At 46.2% G+C, this 16,199-nt stretch overlaps 1 protein-coding gene across 1 annotated transcript in view; it reads left to right on the top strand.

Moving 5' to 3' along the window:
- The window catches only part of PKD2 (polycystin 2, transient receptor potential cation channel), a 149,107-nt gene that overhangs the window by 26,384 nt on the left and 106,524 nt on the right, over positions 1-16,199 (top strand). Inside the window, 3 exon segments of the mRNA XM_033959554.1 lie at positions 10,540-10,559; positions 10,561-10,603; positions 10,606-10,673. Of these exon segments, the coding sequence (XP_033815445.1) occupies positions 10,540-10,559; positions 10,561-10,603; positions 10,606-10,673 (131 nt within the window).

The raw sequence follows: 16,199 nt of genomic DNA, 5'->3' as shown, positions 1-16,199 counted from the left end.
AAGTGCACCCGGTGCGAGCGGCTTCTTTCTCTCACAGACCCGCATCGCCGGTGCATCCTTTGTCTGGGGGCGACTCCTCCAACCGACCTCCTGCCCCCAGTGCGCTATTTTCCAAAACCGGGCCCTCCGCCGAAGAAACGCCCGCATGGCGGATCTCTTCACCCCGGACCAACCCCCCACTTCGGCCTCGAGGTCGGCCCTGGCCCTCGGCCCCGGCCTTGACCTCGGCCCCGGAAACCTCGGCATCGCCTCGAGACTCGACCCCGAAGTCCTCGGGACAACAGAAAGCCTCGGCTCCGGGTAAGTCCCCTCTTCCCTCTTCAGGTTCTGTAACAGCGAAGAAGCCAGCCTCGGGGACAACGGCGACGCATGGCGGAAGCCCCATGCTTACAGCCCCGTCTAAGCCCTCCAAGCCTTCGGGCCGTGCCTCCACCACACGGGAATACTCTGATACGAGGTCGCCCCCGGTGGAGCGCACAGAGGCAGGGGACATGCCTTCGATGCTGTCCGTGCCCGTCTTCCAGGACCTACTCCGAGCGATGATCACGTCGGAGCTGTCCGCTGCAATAGCCCAGTTTCAATCGGCCTCGACCTCGAATGCGCCAGACCAACCTGAGCCTCACACCGAACAACCTCGAGGAAAGGTGCGCAATCCTCGCCGCATCCCATCCTCCTCGGACTCCTCGCCGAGGACGCCCGAGACATTCCCCCTCTGCGGACCGCCGAGGGGCAAAACGTCGGGCTAGAACGACAGAAACCTCGAACCGCCGTACCTCCAAGAAGGCCCGAGGTTCACCAACCCTACGACGGCCGTTCCCCCACACCTCGTACAGGACCACTAAGGGTGGCTGAGTTATCACTCTCCAACCCGCGTATCCTCCGAACTCCCCCCTCGGACGCATTCTCCGAGGGAGTCCGGATCGAGGTCACCAAACCGACATCGATCGGTACCCCTAACCCCGGCATCGTCTCCGAGGGGCTCCTCGAGACGCCGAGATCGACAACCCGGAACACTCTCACAGTGCTTCCCCAACCTCGGAGCATGGATCAGAGCACGAACCTCGATACTCGAGGGAAGCCTCCTTATCCCTTCTCCACCCGGCGAAGGTCTCGTTCCCTGACCCCGCACGGGGCTCCGGGGGACATCTCGCCCATCCTTCACTCGCTTTGTCCAAGACATGGGCCAGCATTGGACTTAGATCTCCAGTCCGACTCCAGATACTCTAAGGAGTACCTGGCGGAGCTGGATATGCCATCACTGCCCAGAGAGTCCCTCCGCTTACCACCTAACCCGGGTACTCCAACAGGCCTTCTTCAGGAACCTGGAGACCCCCTACATGGTCACGGCCGTACCCCTCCAAAATGGAGGCCAAGTACCGCACAGTACCTTATCCGGGATTCGAGCAACCACAGCTCTCCCACCAATCGCTGCTGGTGGAATCCTCCTTGAAAAAGGCTCACCCGTCCCGTGTCTCAGCAGCGGTACCCCCAGGCCGGGAAGGCCGAACCCTGGACAAGTTCGGCAGGAGACTATACCAAAACGCTATGATGGCCTCTAGGGTGCAAAGCTACACTTTCACCTTCACATCATACCTCAAACACCTCATTGGACTATTGAGAGCCTTTGAGACTGACCTACCGGCCTCCCGACAGGAAACGTTCGAGACCACCTTCCCATCGGAGGTCGACTCAAAGCCTTTTACCCTCGCTGGGAACAACTCACGACGGACGCATGGGTCCTTGGCGTGATCTCATCAGGGTACTCTCTCAACTTTCGGGCCATTCCCCCGGACAACCCCCCAAGGAATTGCCCTCCCAACAGGACTCAGCTACCTCTACTCCTCTCCGAAGCTCGAGACCTGCTTCGCCTGAGAGCAGTGGAGAAGGTCCCCCCCGACCAACGGGGGAAGGGCTTTCTACTCCCGTTACTTTCTGGTACCGAAAAAAACGGGAGGAGACCTACGCCCAATACTAGACTTGAGATGCCTCAACAAATTCCTGGTACGGGAAAAAGTTTCGGATGCTCTCACTACCAACACTCTACCCCCTGATCGACGAGGGCGACTGGCTCTGCTCCCTCGATCTCAAGGAGGCGTACACACATGTCCCAGTGCACCCCGCTCACCGCAAGTTTTTGCGTTTCCAAGTAGGGGACTGGCACCTACAATACCGAGTCCTCCCCTTCGGACTAGCATCATCACCTCGGGTCTTCACCAAGTGCCTCGTGGTGGTAGCAGCAACCTTACGCTCCCAGGGCCTCCAGGTATTCCCCTACCTGGACGACTGGCTAATCAAAGCCCCGTCCAAAGAAGGGGCTATCTCAGTGACCCAACAGACTATTACCTATCTACAAAGTCTGGGGTTCGAAATAAACTTCCCAAAATCTCAACTACGCCCCTCACAATCCCTACAGTTCATCGGGGCCACGCTGGACACAGTTCGCCTCCGTTCCTTCCTCCCCCCTCCGCGCCTGGAGGCCGTTAGTAAGTCTGAGCCGAAGGATCTCTCGGCTGACCTCAGTATCAGCCCGACAGATGATGATCCTCCTGGGCCACATGGCCTCCACCGTCCATGTCACACCCTTCGCCCCGCCTCCATCTGAGAATCCCTCAATGGACCCTGGCGTCTCAATGGCGTCAAGACCGGGACCCGATCGACCACTCAGTGACAGTGACTCCTTCATTGCAACGATCGCTCCGCTGGTGGCCGACTCTTCAAATCTTTCCAAAGGTTGCTCTTCCTCACCCCACCCCACAGCAAGGTACTCACCACGGACTCGTCGGAGTACGCTTGGGGAGCCCATCTGGACGGCCCTGCGCAACCCAAGGAATGTGGTCAGCACAAGACCGCCGCTGCCACATCAATGTGCTAGAACTTCGGGCCATCTACCTCGCAGCAGTAGCCTTCCAACATCTGCTCCGCGAACCGAGTGGTTCTCATCCGAACCGACAATCAAGTAGCGATGTACTACGTAAACAAACAAGGGGGCACAGGATCTTGGCCCCTTTGCCGGGAAGCCCTGCGCCTCTGGAAATGGGCAATCTCCAACAACACCTTCCTTCGGGCGGTTGTACATACAAGGAGAACCAAAACTGCCTGGCGGACAGACTCAGCGCCTCCTCCAGCCACACGAGTGGTTCACTACACTCTCAGGCCCTACGAGGAGTGTTCGAACGGTGGGGGACGCCTCAAATAGACCTGTTCGCGTCCCCTCACAACCACAAGCTGCCTCTCTTCTGCTCCCGGATATACTCCCCCGGACCGGCTCGAGGCCGACGCCTTCCTCCTCGATTGGGAGGGAAGGTTCCTGTACGCGTTCCGCCGTTCCCTCTGATACTGCGGACGCTTGTCCACCTGAAAACGGTACAAGCCACCCTGATCCTGATTGCCCCTCGCTGGCCACGCCAGCCGTGGTTTTCCCTTCTACTTCAACTCAGTGTCAGAGATCCACTGCCTCTGCCTCTGTTTCCCTCTCTACTGTCACAGGGTCAGGGTTCACTGTTACATCCCAATCTTCAATCTCTTCATCTGAATGCTTGGTTTCTTCTCCCCCTGACTGCTCTCCCCGTGTCTCAATCAGTCAAGGAGATATTGGAGGCCTCTAGAAAAACCTCGACGAGAACCTGCTACTCCCAAAAGTGGACCAGATTCTCAACCTGGTGCTCCTCCCACAGCCAGGACCCGGTGTCGGTCCCCGTACCCCCTGGTCCTTGACTATCTACTTCAACTATCTCATTTCCGGCCTAAAGACCAACTCCATTCGAGTACACCTCAGTGCGATTGCGGCCTTTCATCAGCCCCTGCAAGGGAAAGCCCTCTCGCTCCATCCCTTAGTCACTCGCTTCATGAAGGGCCTGCTGAACGTCCACCCCCCTCTCAAACCTCCCCCGGTGGTTTGGGACCTTAACGTGGTTCTGGCTCAACTAATGAAACCTCCATTTGAGCCCCTAGACAAATGCCATCCAAAATTCCCCCACTTGGAAGGTAATTTTCCTACTTGCACTCACGTCCGCACGGGCGGGTTAGTGAGCTACAAGCCCTGGTAGGGACCCACCCTTCACGGTATTCCATCTACGACAAGGTGGTACTCCGCACCCATCCAAAGTTCCTACCTAAAGTAGTGTCTGATTTCCATCTCAATCAGTCCATTGTCTTACCTGTGTTTTTCCCCAAGCCCCACTCTCACCTCCGGAGAAGTGGCGCTCCACACTCTTGACTGCAAAAGAGCGTTGGCCTTTTACCTCCAACGCACTCAGCCACACCGGAAAGTCCCACAACTGTTTTTGTCCTTCGACCCAAACCGGTTAGGTCACCCAGTTTCCAAACGCACCTTGTCCAACTGATTGGCCGATTGCATCTCCTTTTGCTACGCTCAGGCTGGTCTCGCGCTGCATGGTCGAGTAACGGGACACAAAGTCCGAGCGATGGCAGCCTCCGTAGCGTTCCTCAGGTCCACACCTATTGAGGAAATCTGCAAGGCTGCCACGTGGTCTTCGGTTCATACCTTCACCTCCCACTACTGTCTGGACTCCCTGTCCAGAAGCAATGGCCGGTTCGGCCAATCGGTGTTGCGAAATCTATTTGCTTAAATTGCCAACTTCCCTCCATCCCTCTGCAGTAAGCTTGGAGGTCACCCACATGTGAGAATATCATGCCTGCTTGTCCTGGGATAAAGCACAGTTACTTACTGTAACAGGTGTTATCCAGGGACAGCAGGCATATATTCTCACAACCCACCACCTCCCCGAGGTTGGCTTCTTGGCTAGTTAAGTGAACTGGAGACCACGAGGGGATGCACCCCCTAGTGGAGCAGGAAGGCACGCATGCGTGGAGCAGCAGAGCAAACTTAAATCTTCAATCAAGTTTGCTCGAAAATGCTTCCGCATCGGGGCTCCGTAGATGACGTCACCCACATGTGAGAATATATGCCTGCTGTCCTGGATAACACCTGTTACGGTAAGTACTGTGCTTTTTCAGCTCATTGCTACCTTTCGGTTTGGCCAGAACTTCTTCTCTGACATCAGAATTGACATTGGGAAGAAGGCTTCTGGGTGGCAAGCGGGGGGGGGGGGGGGTTGAATCGTCTCTGGTGGGAGGGAAGGATGGGCACGGCTGGATGTGGCGCGGCAGGGAGGGAGGGAGGGAGGTAGGCAGGCAGACTTTGGGGGAAGGGTGGGACAAAGGCTGGAAGGCTAGTGAGGGGGACATAGGAAGGAAGAAGGGAGGGAGGAAGGAAAGAAGGATAGAAAGAGGCAGAGAAAAGGGAGTGTTGTAAGTAGAAGAAAGGCTAGAGAGAGAAAGGCCTGGACCAAAGGGGAAAGGACAGGAGGCAGATGCAGGACTATGGGAGGTGAAGACAGAGGGGAAGTAGACCCTGAGGAAGAGCAGAGAGAGGCATTCTATAACAGAGAGGGAGAGAGAGGGAGACCTGGATTCTGGGAGCAAAAGGACATTAGGAAGGGGACACTAAGGACATGGGAAGGAGCAATTAAGGACATAGGAAGGAGGCACTGGGGGCACCTAAGGAACATAGGAAGGAGGCACTGGGGGCACTAAGGACATAGGAAGGAAGCACTAAGGACATAGGAAGGAGGCACTGAGGGCACTAAGGATATAGGAAGGAGGCATTGGGGGCACTAAGAACATAGGAAGGAGGGAGGGAATAGAAAGGGACATTTGTTGGGCCTGAGTGCAAAAAGAAAGAAATGAAAGAAAGTATGCAAAGTCAGAAGGAAACGCAACCAGAGACTCATGAAATCACCAGTCAGCAAAGGTAGGAAAAATGATTTTATTTTCAATTTAGTGATCAAAATGTGTCAGTTATGAGAACTTATATCTGCTGTTTATATTTTGCACTATATTTGTCTATTTTTCTATAGTTACTGAGGTGACATTGCATATTTTAAAGTCATCTGCCTTGATATCTTTGAAATCCCCCAAATATAAATGATAATTACCATTTTCTCTGCGTAAAGTGTGCTTTTTTTAATTTTAATAAGATATTATGTGTACATGAAAAATGAATGGAAGAAATTGGGGGCGGGGTTGGGGCTGGATTGACAATTAATAGATGTCCCGTTTTGATGAAAAAAATGAATGAGTCACGTTAGGTATAGATGACACTAATATTTGCAACAGAGTGGTACCTAGTATGTATAGAGAATTGAGAAGTGATTTGAGAAAGCTTGAATTAAAAATTCAGTGTTATAAAGTACAAATAAGGCATTTGGCTTGAAAAGCTGATGAACACTAGACAAACGGAAGAGACTTTAGAGTATGACTCGAATTACAGCCTTGATCAGGCAACTTCACTGGCTACCCATCCCATCACGAATAACCTTCAAAACTTCATGCATCATTCACTGTATACTTTATAGAAAACTCTGCGGCTCCTCTCATTCCAGCTCTTCTCCAAGGCATGGTGTACTTCCGCAGAACCCTCCAACAGAATACTTCTAAATCTCCCTTCCACAAAAAATCTGCAATACAAATGTGCTTTCCACTCTAATGCTCCACCGTTCTAGGTGTAAAAACTTGGAATGGTACCTTACTGAAATGAACAGAACCTAACCACACCAAATTCCGGAAGAAACTGAAAACTCATGTTTTTGACACCTAATTCACTTGTATCCTCTTCTCCTCCTGTATCTTCCTGCCCTCCATTTGTCCTCCCTACCCTCTTCTAAACCCCCTTCCTCTGTAATGTTGCCAAGAGCTCTGTATAGGTATGTACGATGCAAAATGGAAGAAATAATACATAAATAATTTCTGACTTTTAAGATAGTGAAATACCTTTTTTATTGGACTAATGTAATATAGTTTATTGATTAGCTTTTGAAGGTTACCCTTTCTTCCTCAAAGGCAAAACCAGCCTGAAATCCAAATGATTACTCCTGTCCTTGCTGATTCCAGTCTCAAAATGGCTGCCTCCAATCTCCAGTGGTATTATTGGCAACCATTTTGACTGCAGGCACAGGATGGGCAGGATGTGACTGGAGATTACTCCTGCCCCATCTCCTGCCTCTAGATCACCAAAACAGTAAGGTAGGCCTGGGGCAACTTGGGGAGGGGGGGCACAGAATATAAGTGGGCCTGGAGGAGGGATTTCTTATGTTAGGGAGACAGGAAAGAAGAAAGTGGAAGCAGGACCTCCTGTGGTTCGAGGTGTGGGGCAGCATTAGTAGTGGAAGAGGAGTGAGTGAGTGTGGGCTGTTCCCTGTTGGAGGGCTAGGCCCACTTGTCCAACTGAGGGGGAGAAGGTCAAAAGCCTGCTGTGGAAGAAAGACTGGTTGTAGCCTAGTCTTACTTGAAAGGCAGCTCAGCCTCTGATGCACAAAAGGGTTTTCGGGGGCTTTTACTAATCGCATTAGCAGCCACCAAGAACCCTGTGCAAATGCATTGCAAGAAGCTCATTAGTATTAAAATGAGCACTCCTTATGCACAAAAGGGAATGCCCTTCTCTTTCTGTGCAAAATTTTCCAGCAGATCTGGAGCTGCCAGCAGCAGTTTGTGCATGTTTTGTGTTAATGTGTGTTCCACGCCTATGATCAGAACAAGCTGTTAGGCCTGGGACACATAATTTGCACAAAACATGCCACAACACCTACATCCATATCACCTGTGAGACAAAAATAAACTTGCTCGGCAGCTCTGGCAATCAGGAATTGTACTGGGCCAGCACACAAGAAACTGTGCCTATTGCTCAGATCATGTGCTCAGACACAGTTCCTTCCTCAGGATACTCAACATAAATAGCATGCATACGATTTGCATGTTATGGGTATTTTGTGCTGAGCATAGCTTGGAAAATCAGAATTTCTCCAACATGGTGTTTTGTGCATCCTGTCTTGAATGGCAAGTTTTGGCAGAAACTGAAAAAAAATGGATTTGTTCACCCTCTAGGTGTGTCATCATGAAAAATTTAAAAGGGATGCAATAAAGAATTGGGAGCCAGTGTTCAATAGTAAGAAGTGGAGAGACTGTTGAATTTTTTGGCAATTGTTTTGAATAAGTTGGAGTTTTCTAATTTGGGGTAAACCTTGATGAAGAGCATTACAGTAGTCTAAATGTGAATTGGACTAATGAATGAATCAAAGACAAAGCACAAATTGTTTCAGGAGAGGGCGATAGTGCATAATTGCCTACGGGTGAAAAGAGATTAAAAGATTGCAAAGAATTACATCTAGCACTTTAATGGAGTCCTTAAGAATAAATTTATTCATTTTAGTAGCAGAGGTAAAAGTATGTTTGCTGGGACATGCACTAGATAAAGTCAACACCCATCTTTCTTATTTGGATTTTAACTTCAGGCCATTACTGGCAATCCATTTGTTGATGTGATTGAGCTCAGTGGATAGCGAGGATAGGAATTCTGATGTAGGCAAGTCAAATATCATTATAGGAAGTGCCGAGTTACAAAGGCTGACTTAAGTACAACTCGTACTTAAGAATGTGGTTGTGGCTTCATTTGATTTCACTGAGCAGTATTTCTAATGGCATAGACTCCTACACTTCTCCTATGTTCAGATTCAGGAATAATGCATGGCCACATTAAGAACAGTATGTGGTTGGTGCTTGTTGTACCTTGGAGGGAACACTGGAGGGACAGTTGGTCCTTTTGTCTGCTGGGAGCAGAGGTTAGCAGCAAAAATCTTAAAATCTACAAGTTCTGAGTTATATACAAATCCGACCTAAGAACAGCTTTAAAAACGTAACTTGTTCTTAACCCGGGGACTGCATGTATACTCATATGTGAACCAAATTCCCTTATATTCTGAAAAATCCTTCATTTTTTGTGAGTAAACAATTTGGATGTCTGCATATATAAAAAAGGAGAATTCTAGAGATTGAATAAACAACTCCAGAGGAGCAAGGAAGATATTAAGATAGGCTCAAGGATAGCATCATGAGGGGGCCCCCATAGGGCAGGAGGATAAGAAGCTGGACAGGCAAACTTGGCCTTTTCAGAAAGTAAGAGCTGAAGCATGCAAGGGCTCTTTTCATTGATATGGAGTTCTGATATTCTTATTCGTAGACTGAAGTGATCACTAGATCAAAGTTTAATTTAATAAATGTTATCTTTAAGACTGCATGTTAATCATGATTAATTTTTTTAAATCATTCTGCACAGTCTTCCCTTGTCATTTCCATCCTGCCCATGGTTTAATAACCCCCCTCGGTTGTACAGGAAATTAGGGCTTCTCTCAGTCCCTGGCAGTGATTACTTATATGCTGCCATCAGACTGCTCTGGAGCTTTCCTTCTGATCCAACTTGCCCCTGCATAAACAGGAAGTTGCATCAGTATGGGTCATAGGGAAAGGCCAAGGACAGGCCATGTATGAGCAATTGCTTCCAGGGACTGAGAGAATCCCAGATTTAAGGTACATCCGAGGGGGAAATGGGAAGGAATTGAGAGAACTGTTGAACCATGGGCAGGGTGGGGAGGGAGGGGTGTTGGACCATAGAAGAGGAAAAAAGAAAGGGAGATTTTGAACTGAGGGTGAAGGGAAGGAAAGTGAAGGGAAAGATACTCAACTGTGCACAAGGGGAGGAAAAGGGGAGAAGGACGAAGAAAGATGCTGTGTGCGGGAGGATGGAGATGGGGGGAGAGGGTAGATCTGGGAGCAAGGAGGGAAGGATGGGAGATATTTTAGACTCGAGTGGTGGTGGGAAGGAAGAGAGAGAGAGGGGTGATGGACCTGGGGTGTAGAGAGAGAGAGAAATGGACCTGTGGTTGGAAGAGAAAAAAGAGAGAAGTGTTTTTCTTTAGGGAGGAATGGGAGAGAGAAGAGATAGCTGACTAGGGTGTAGAGGAGGAAGGAAAGGGAGAGATGTTGAACTTAGTGGCAGGAGATTGGAAGATATTGGTCCTTCAATCATGCAAGTTAATTGCACAATTAAAAATGTTTACTCACATGATTAATTGCAATATATACAACCATATTATGTTTATCCTTCTGAGATATTTTATGTACAGGATGTGTGAATTGATTGATATATATTTTTGATTGATATAATATTTTCTGTATCAGGAATTTTGGTGAGTGGGATATAAATTTGTTTAGACATTCAAATTTCTAAAAGTTAGTAATGCACAGGAAGCAAACCTTTGTTGTTGGAAAGGAAATTGTAGAACCAAGAGTCATGATATGACATTCTAAGTACAGTAAATATCAGAATAAATGTTTTTTCACAGAAGTGCATTGCCTTATGTACTTTAACATTAAGGGCCCCATTTACAAAGCCAAGGTAGCGATTCCATGCAGCAAAAGTGACGCAGTCCATTCAATTCCTGTGGGCTTCATCACATTTGCTATTCTGGGACTTGCTACTGCAGCTTTGTAAAAGGGGCCCTAAACAATAACACAATTTTGAAACATTGTGGGCTAAATACCAAAGATCGCTCTCTCTCTTTTGGACATCGAGGTCTTTGGAACGGAATCCATTAGGAATTTCCATTTTTGGGGTTGATGGCCAATAAAATATTTGTTCCTGATGTAAAATATGAATCTGATCATTTGCTGTGTCTGTCTTTTCAGTGACCTATGGAATGGTGAGTCTCCAACATGTATTACTATACAAAAGTAATGTCTCAGCTCTTCCTGGAACGCCTGTGTCAAAAAATGAGAGAACAAATTTCAAAACCATGTCCACCATGGAAGACTTTTGGAAGGTACACATGCTAAGCAGCAGCGCTAAAAACAATGCTTTCATACATTTAACTGGCTGTGAAAATGCATGATGATGTCATTAAGAACCTCTTTTTGGTTCTTGCAGAGAAAAAAGCATTTTAGAAATGAACCATGTTTGGTCATTCCAGCTTTATGAATAAAAGTACACAAAATTATGTTGATCTTTGAGAACTATGAGTATCACTCAAAATCTAATCAGGTCTACTGTACTGACAGTGTTATAGATTTGTGATAGCATATTCTTAATACTTTATACTACGAGGGAAAAAGCCTCAGAAACCACTATCGCAAATGATTGTTAGTTTTATATTTGCTTTATATTATGGTTCCAATTATCACTTCATTGGATAAAAAGCCTTCAGATTTTCATTTTTTAACAAAAAAATTATATGTGAATCAAATTCTCTTATATTCTGAAAAAAATATAGGCTGCTTCAAGGAAATAAATATTTAGCAATTAATCTTTAAAGGAACAATAGAATATCTGTCTTGTTTTTGGCCATATGATTAAATATGCACTTAAGCAGAAAGTGATAAGTTGCTAAAAGCTGAATATCTCATTCCTTGAAGAAGCACAATTTAAGAGGGCAAAATGGGCCCCATTGGATTAAAGTTGGATGAGAATACAAGATAAGTGCACTTTTTATGCTGAATTGTTTACTCACAAAAAAGAATTTTTTTAGAATATAAGGAAATTTGGTTATATATGATTTTTTTTTGTTTAAAATTAAGATTCTGAGGATTTTTTAGCCAATGAGTGGTATTAGAACACAAAATATAAAAACTAATAATCATTTGCAATAGTGTTTTTGATGGCTTTTTCCCTCACTGTATAAAGCATTAAGAATATGCTATCAGGAAAGCTAATAATACTATCAGAAGAGTAGACCTGATTGGATTTTGAGTGTTTATTTTTTTTGTTCGCATTTGATACTAACCTAGAGTAATCACTCCTGGAAAAATCTTGGAGCCACTAAGGAAAACTATTAAGCCTTGCTAATGTGAGAAGGCTTAATGACTTTGTTAGTGGCCCAAGCAATGTAGAGTAGCCCTTGCTAACAAACTGGAGTGGTGGGAAAGGAGAAGAAAAGGAGCTTGGAAGGAGAGATTGGTGAAGGGGACTTGATGCCATGAAGGAGTGGAAGGCGTAGAGGGAAAGAGGAGGTATGGGAAAGGAAAAAAGAGTACAGGAGGGAGAAGGGAACTGGAAGAGGCCAGGAGCAGTGAGAGGAAATAGATCCGAAGAAGGAAGGGAACAAGAAAACAATGGAGAGGGAGGGAGGAAGATAGAAAACAATACACAGGAATGGAGAAGAAGACAACGGGACATAGAAAGAAAGGAGAGGGAAAGAATCAGAAGAGGAAAGGTGAGAAAGCAGAGACTTGTCTCACTAAGTATCAATTTGCCACCTGAGTTGAGAATTTGCACAACACAAGTTCCTCAGAATGCCACACTAGATATTCGTGTGGTAGCCGTCCTATCATAGGAACTCTTAAGTGTGTGAGTTTGTTATTTTTTAACGTTTCATAAAGTGCAAGTGCTTTCAATAAATAATTATCATTTTTGTTGTATTTTTAAATTGTTATCATTTTTGTTATATTTTTAAAGAATTACTGCAAAAGCAGACGTCTAGCAGCATTTGTGTGGGATTGTTGATAGAACTAATAGCTAAAGAGAAGGTTCAGAATGAGGGCTAGTCCTTTTTAAAAACATGATTACCATAATCATAGTTTTAATCAAAAATGTATCAGAATGTTAATAATACAGTGAGAAAGAGAGCAGGGTCAAAACAATATGTACCGTACTGTTTTGATAATCAAATGGTTAAGTTGTCTAGTCCAGTGCTTTCCAGTTCCCATTTCTGGACCCCACAATATCAGATTTTCCACAAAGAATATCCATTGAGCATATCATTGGCCTCCAATTTATGCATTTTTATCTCGTGTTTGTTCTTTGTGGGTATCTTAAAAACTTGATGGTCTAAGGAATAACTAAGGCCCCCCTTTTATGAAGCCACATTAGGCTTTTTTTTATCGCTGGCAGTGGCGGTATAACTCTGATGCTCGTAGGAATTCAGTGAGTATCAGAGCTTTTACTAGAGAATGACACGACGACAGAATTCATTACCGTTCCCATCCCATGGATACACGCAGTGAAATCATCTCCATGTCCATTCTTCAGGAGAGAGGGAAGAAATCGGAGTATGAATGGGCACAACCACTGACCCCCAGCCTTGCATAAAAGAATGCTGGTGTAGAAGTACTGAGGTTGAGATAGACACTAAAGAATGGCATAGGGATGGTTTCAAACAGGGTAGAAAATTCTCAGGGAATGATCCTGATTTAAATGAAACACCTAACAAATGCAAAAGAGAACAATAATGTAGTAATTTTTGTTACATGTTGATTTAACAAATTTTAGAATCTTTGTTTTATTATTTACATTAGAGATACTCTTCATAGATCATACACATTTCATATTCATTTGTTGGTTTTTACTTTTTGAGATTTTTGTATTCTGCTATAACAAAGTCCATTATTGCTTGTATTTTTTTGCTTTTCTTTGATTTAGCCAGCTTTAAGAATTTTTAAAATTGCATTGTCCTTTTTTTGTGCATCTGTATTCTTCTTTTTGTTAATTTGCTTTTTAATTGGGTTTCCATGCTTTCTTGATGTAATATTGGAAAAATACATTTTTTAAAAAATGTTTCTTGGTATCTTCACCAGTTAGTCCAAAACCTTGGTTTATGCCTGCGCATCAGCAGTTAAGAGATAGGGGTAAAGTCTGCATTACTTTGCTCCAATAAGGGCATCGTGCTTCTTAGAGCTTCACTATTTCTTTTTTCTCTAGCACAGTGGTCTTTTAAACCTGTCCTGGGGGACCCCCAGCTGGTTCAGGTTTTCAAGATATCCCTAACGAATATGCATTAGGCAGATTTGCATATAATCAAAATGACAGACATGCAGATCTTGAGAGGGCGGAGGTTTCAATCGTGGTCTGTCCAACCAGTTGTGTAGCTAGGGAGAGGGGCGGTGGCACCCCTCCCCTCCCCGCCTTCATCCCCCACCCCCATCAGTTCCTTCCTCACCCCCTCCTGCTGCACGTATGCATCACTTCCCCATACCTCTTTAACGTTCGCAATGCAAACAGCAACCACAACCTGCTGCTCACGCTAGCGTCAGCTCTTCCTCTGATGTCACTTCCTAGGTGTGGGTCCAGGAAGTGATGTCAGAGGAAGAGCCAACAGTGGCACAATCAGTAGATTGACGTTGCTGCCCACGCCATGAACGTTAAAGAGGCGCGAGGAAGGAGTGGGGGTCAGAGAGCAGGACCGATGCCCAAACCAAGATGGTGCCTGGGGTGGACCGCCACCCCTTACATCACTGCGTCCAACTAGCAGATTCCCTTCATTTCAGCTACAGAGAGAGAGCTGACAGACAGGCACTGCAGAGACTGTAAGTACAGCCCCATTGCACTAGAGTCTCGGTTAGCCGGGCCTCTCAGACAACCAGTTAAAATAAACACCAGTGGAAAAAAATTGTCCCCTGAAGCACCAGTTTCAGCGTCCTCCCTCCAGTGGCAGCAGATCCTCCCTCAAGCCCCGAAGCAGCTACGAACCCTACCTTCCTCCTTCCTGCCCCAAAGCACCAGCACAGCAGTGGTCCTGAGCCGCAAAGCCCTCACCTCCCTCAAGTGGCAGAAGCAGACGGTGGACCTGAGCCATAAATTTGCTCACTTGAACCCTTCTCTCCCTTCCTTACCCGAGTGCAGCCGGTCAGCAAGAGGCAGTCTCAAAACAGGCTTCTTGCGGCCAGCCCCGCAGTGTCTTTCCTTTTACGTGTCACTTCCGACGCATCAGAGGAAAGGCCCTGCCAGAGCTGGCCGCGAGCAGCTTGTTTTGAGGCTGCCTCCTGCTTGACTGGCTGTGCTTGGGTAAGGAAGGGAGTGAAGGAGAGAGGGAGTTCATGGCTCAGTACTGCCGCCTGCTTCTACCACTTCAGGGCTTGAGGGAGGAGGAGGGCTTTGCGACTCAGGACCTGCTGCCTAGTGCTTCAGGACAGGAGGGAGGGGAATTGAGAGTGTGTTAGACAAGGTCTGACAAATTCAAGAGTAACTATAAGTTATAATGATAAGATGTACAAGTGGTTAAATCTATGTTATTGTGTTGCAATTTTTGTACACTTGATGAAAGTTTTAAAATGAATAAAGAATTATTAAAAAAAAAAAAAAAAAGTAACTGTGAGCACTTGTCTAAATACTTTGCGAACTGCATGATTCTATAAATGCCTGAGTGCCTCATCAGTGGTTCTTATTGCTGCCATGTTTGTGCATGTTTATTTTTCATGTTTCCTATTTATTAATTGTTCTCTTATATGATGCAGAACAGAATTGTTATGTTTGCAGGGAAGTTCCCTGTGACCCCTTCTATGTATGCATTGTTCCAGTGATGTTCGATTGCTTTTGGACTCAACTGTAGGGGGCTCTATGTGGGAGGAGCCAAAAACAATGTGTATGGCTTTATGTAAGACTTGGTTCGTGGGTACAGATTGAACACCTATCGTACAGACTCCTCCATGTAGTAACAACAGAAAGAAAATTATGAAAGATAAGAACCTAATCTTCCATTTTATGCTGAAGTTTACTCCCATGTTAGACATCCATGCACAGCATATGAAAATGTATGATAAGGAGCCTATTAGTTACCTTGTAGCAATGCAGGGCTGTGTGCTGATGACTTTGTATGGGGGTACAAGCCAAAACCAAAAAAAACAATCCAACCAGTCTGCGGTGAACAGTCAAGCAAAGAAAAGCAAAAAGGAAAAAACTGCAGAGTCAATGTGCAAAGTGTCAGGTTGTTTTAATAAAAAAAAAATAAATTCAGTTATGGAAATCTCAATGATGGTTCTCTATATGAAGTATAGGACGCGACGCGGGATGTGTTTTGGAGAAACACTCCTTCCTCAGGGGTCTGGATGAGATGGAAGCGCAGTGTGCCTGACTTTATGACGCAGGACCTAAGACAGCTTGAACAGTGGTCATCAACTTGGCAGCTGGGCTTCAATGCTAAAAAATGTAAAGTAATGCACCTAGGCAAAAAAAATCCGCACAGAACATACACACTAAATGGTGAAACCTTGTCCAGGACCACGGTGGAACGTGATTTAGGAGTGATCATTAGCGACGATATGAAGGCTGCCAATCAAGTAGAGAAGGCTTCATCCAAGGCAAGACAAATGATGGGATGTATTCGTAGGGGTTTTGTCAGCAGAAAGCCTGAAGTCATAATGCCACTGTACAGATCCATGGTGAGACCTCATCTCGAGTATTGTGTTCAATTCTGGAGACCACACTACCGAAAAGATGTGTTGAGAATTGAGTCTGTTCAGCGAATGGCTACCAGGATGGTTTTGGGGCTCGGGGAACTCACGTATGAAGAAAGGTTGAGGAAACTGCGGATGTACTCACTGGAGGAGCGAAGAGAGAGAGGGGACATGATTGAGACCTT

The sequence above is a fragment of the Geotrypetes seraphini genome, chromosome 1, assembly GCF_902459505.1.
Source record: "Geotrypetes seraphini chromosome 1, aGeoSer1.1, whole genome shotgun sequence".
In the NCBI taxonomy this organism is placed as follows: domain Eukaryota; kingdom Metazoa; phylum Chordata; class Amphibia; order Gymnophiona; family Dermophiidae; genus Geotrypetes; species Geotrypetes seraphini.
This window is presented reverse-complemented; position numbering and strand designations above follow the sequence as displayed.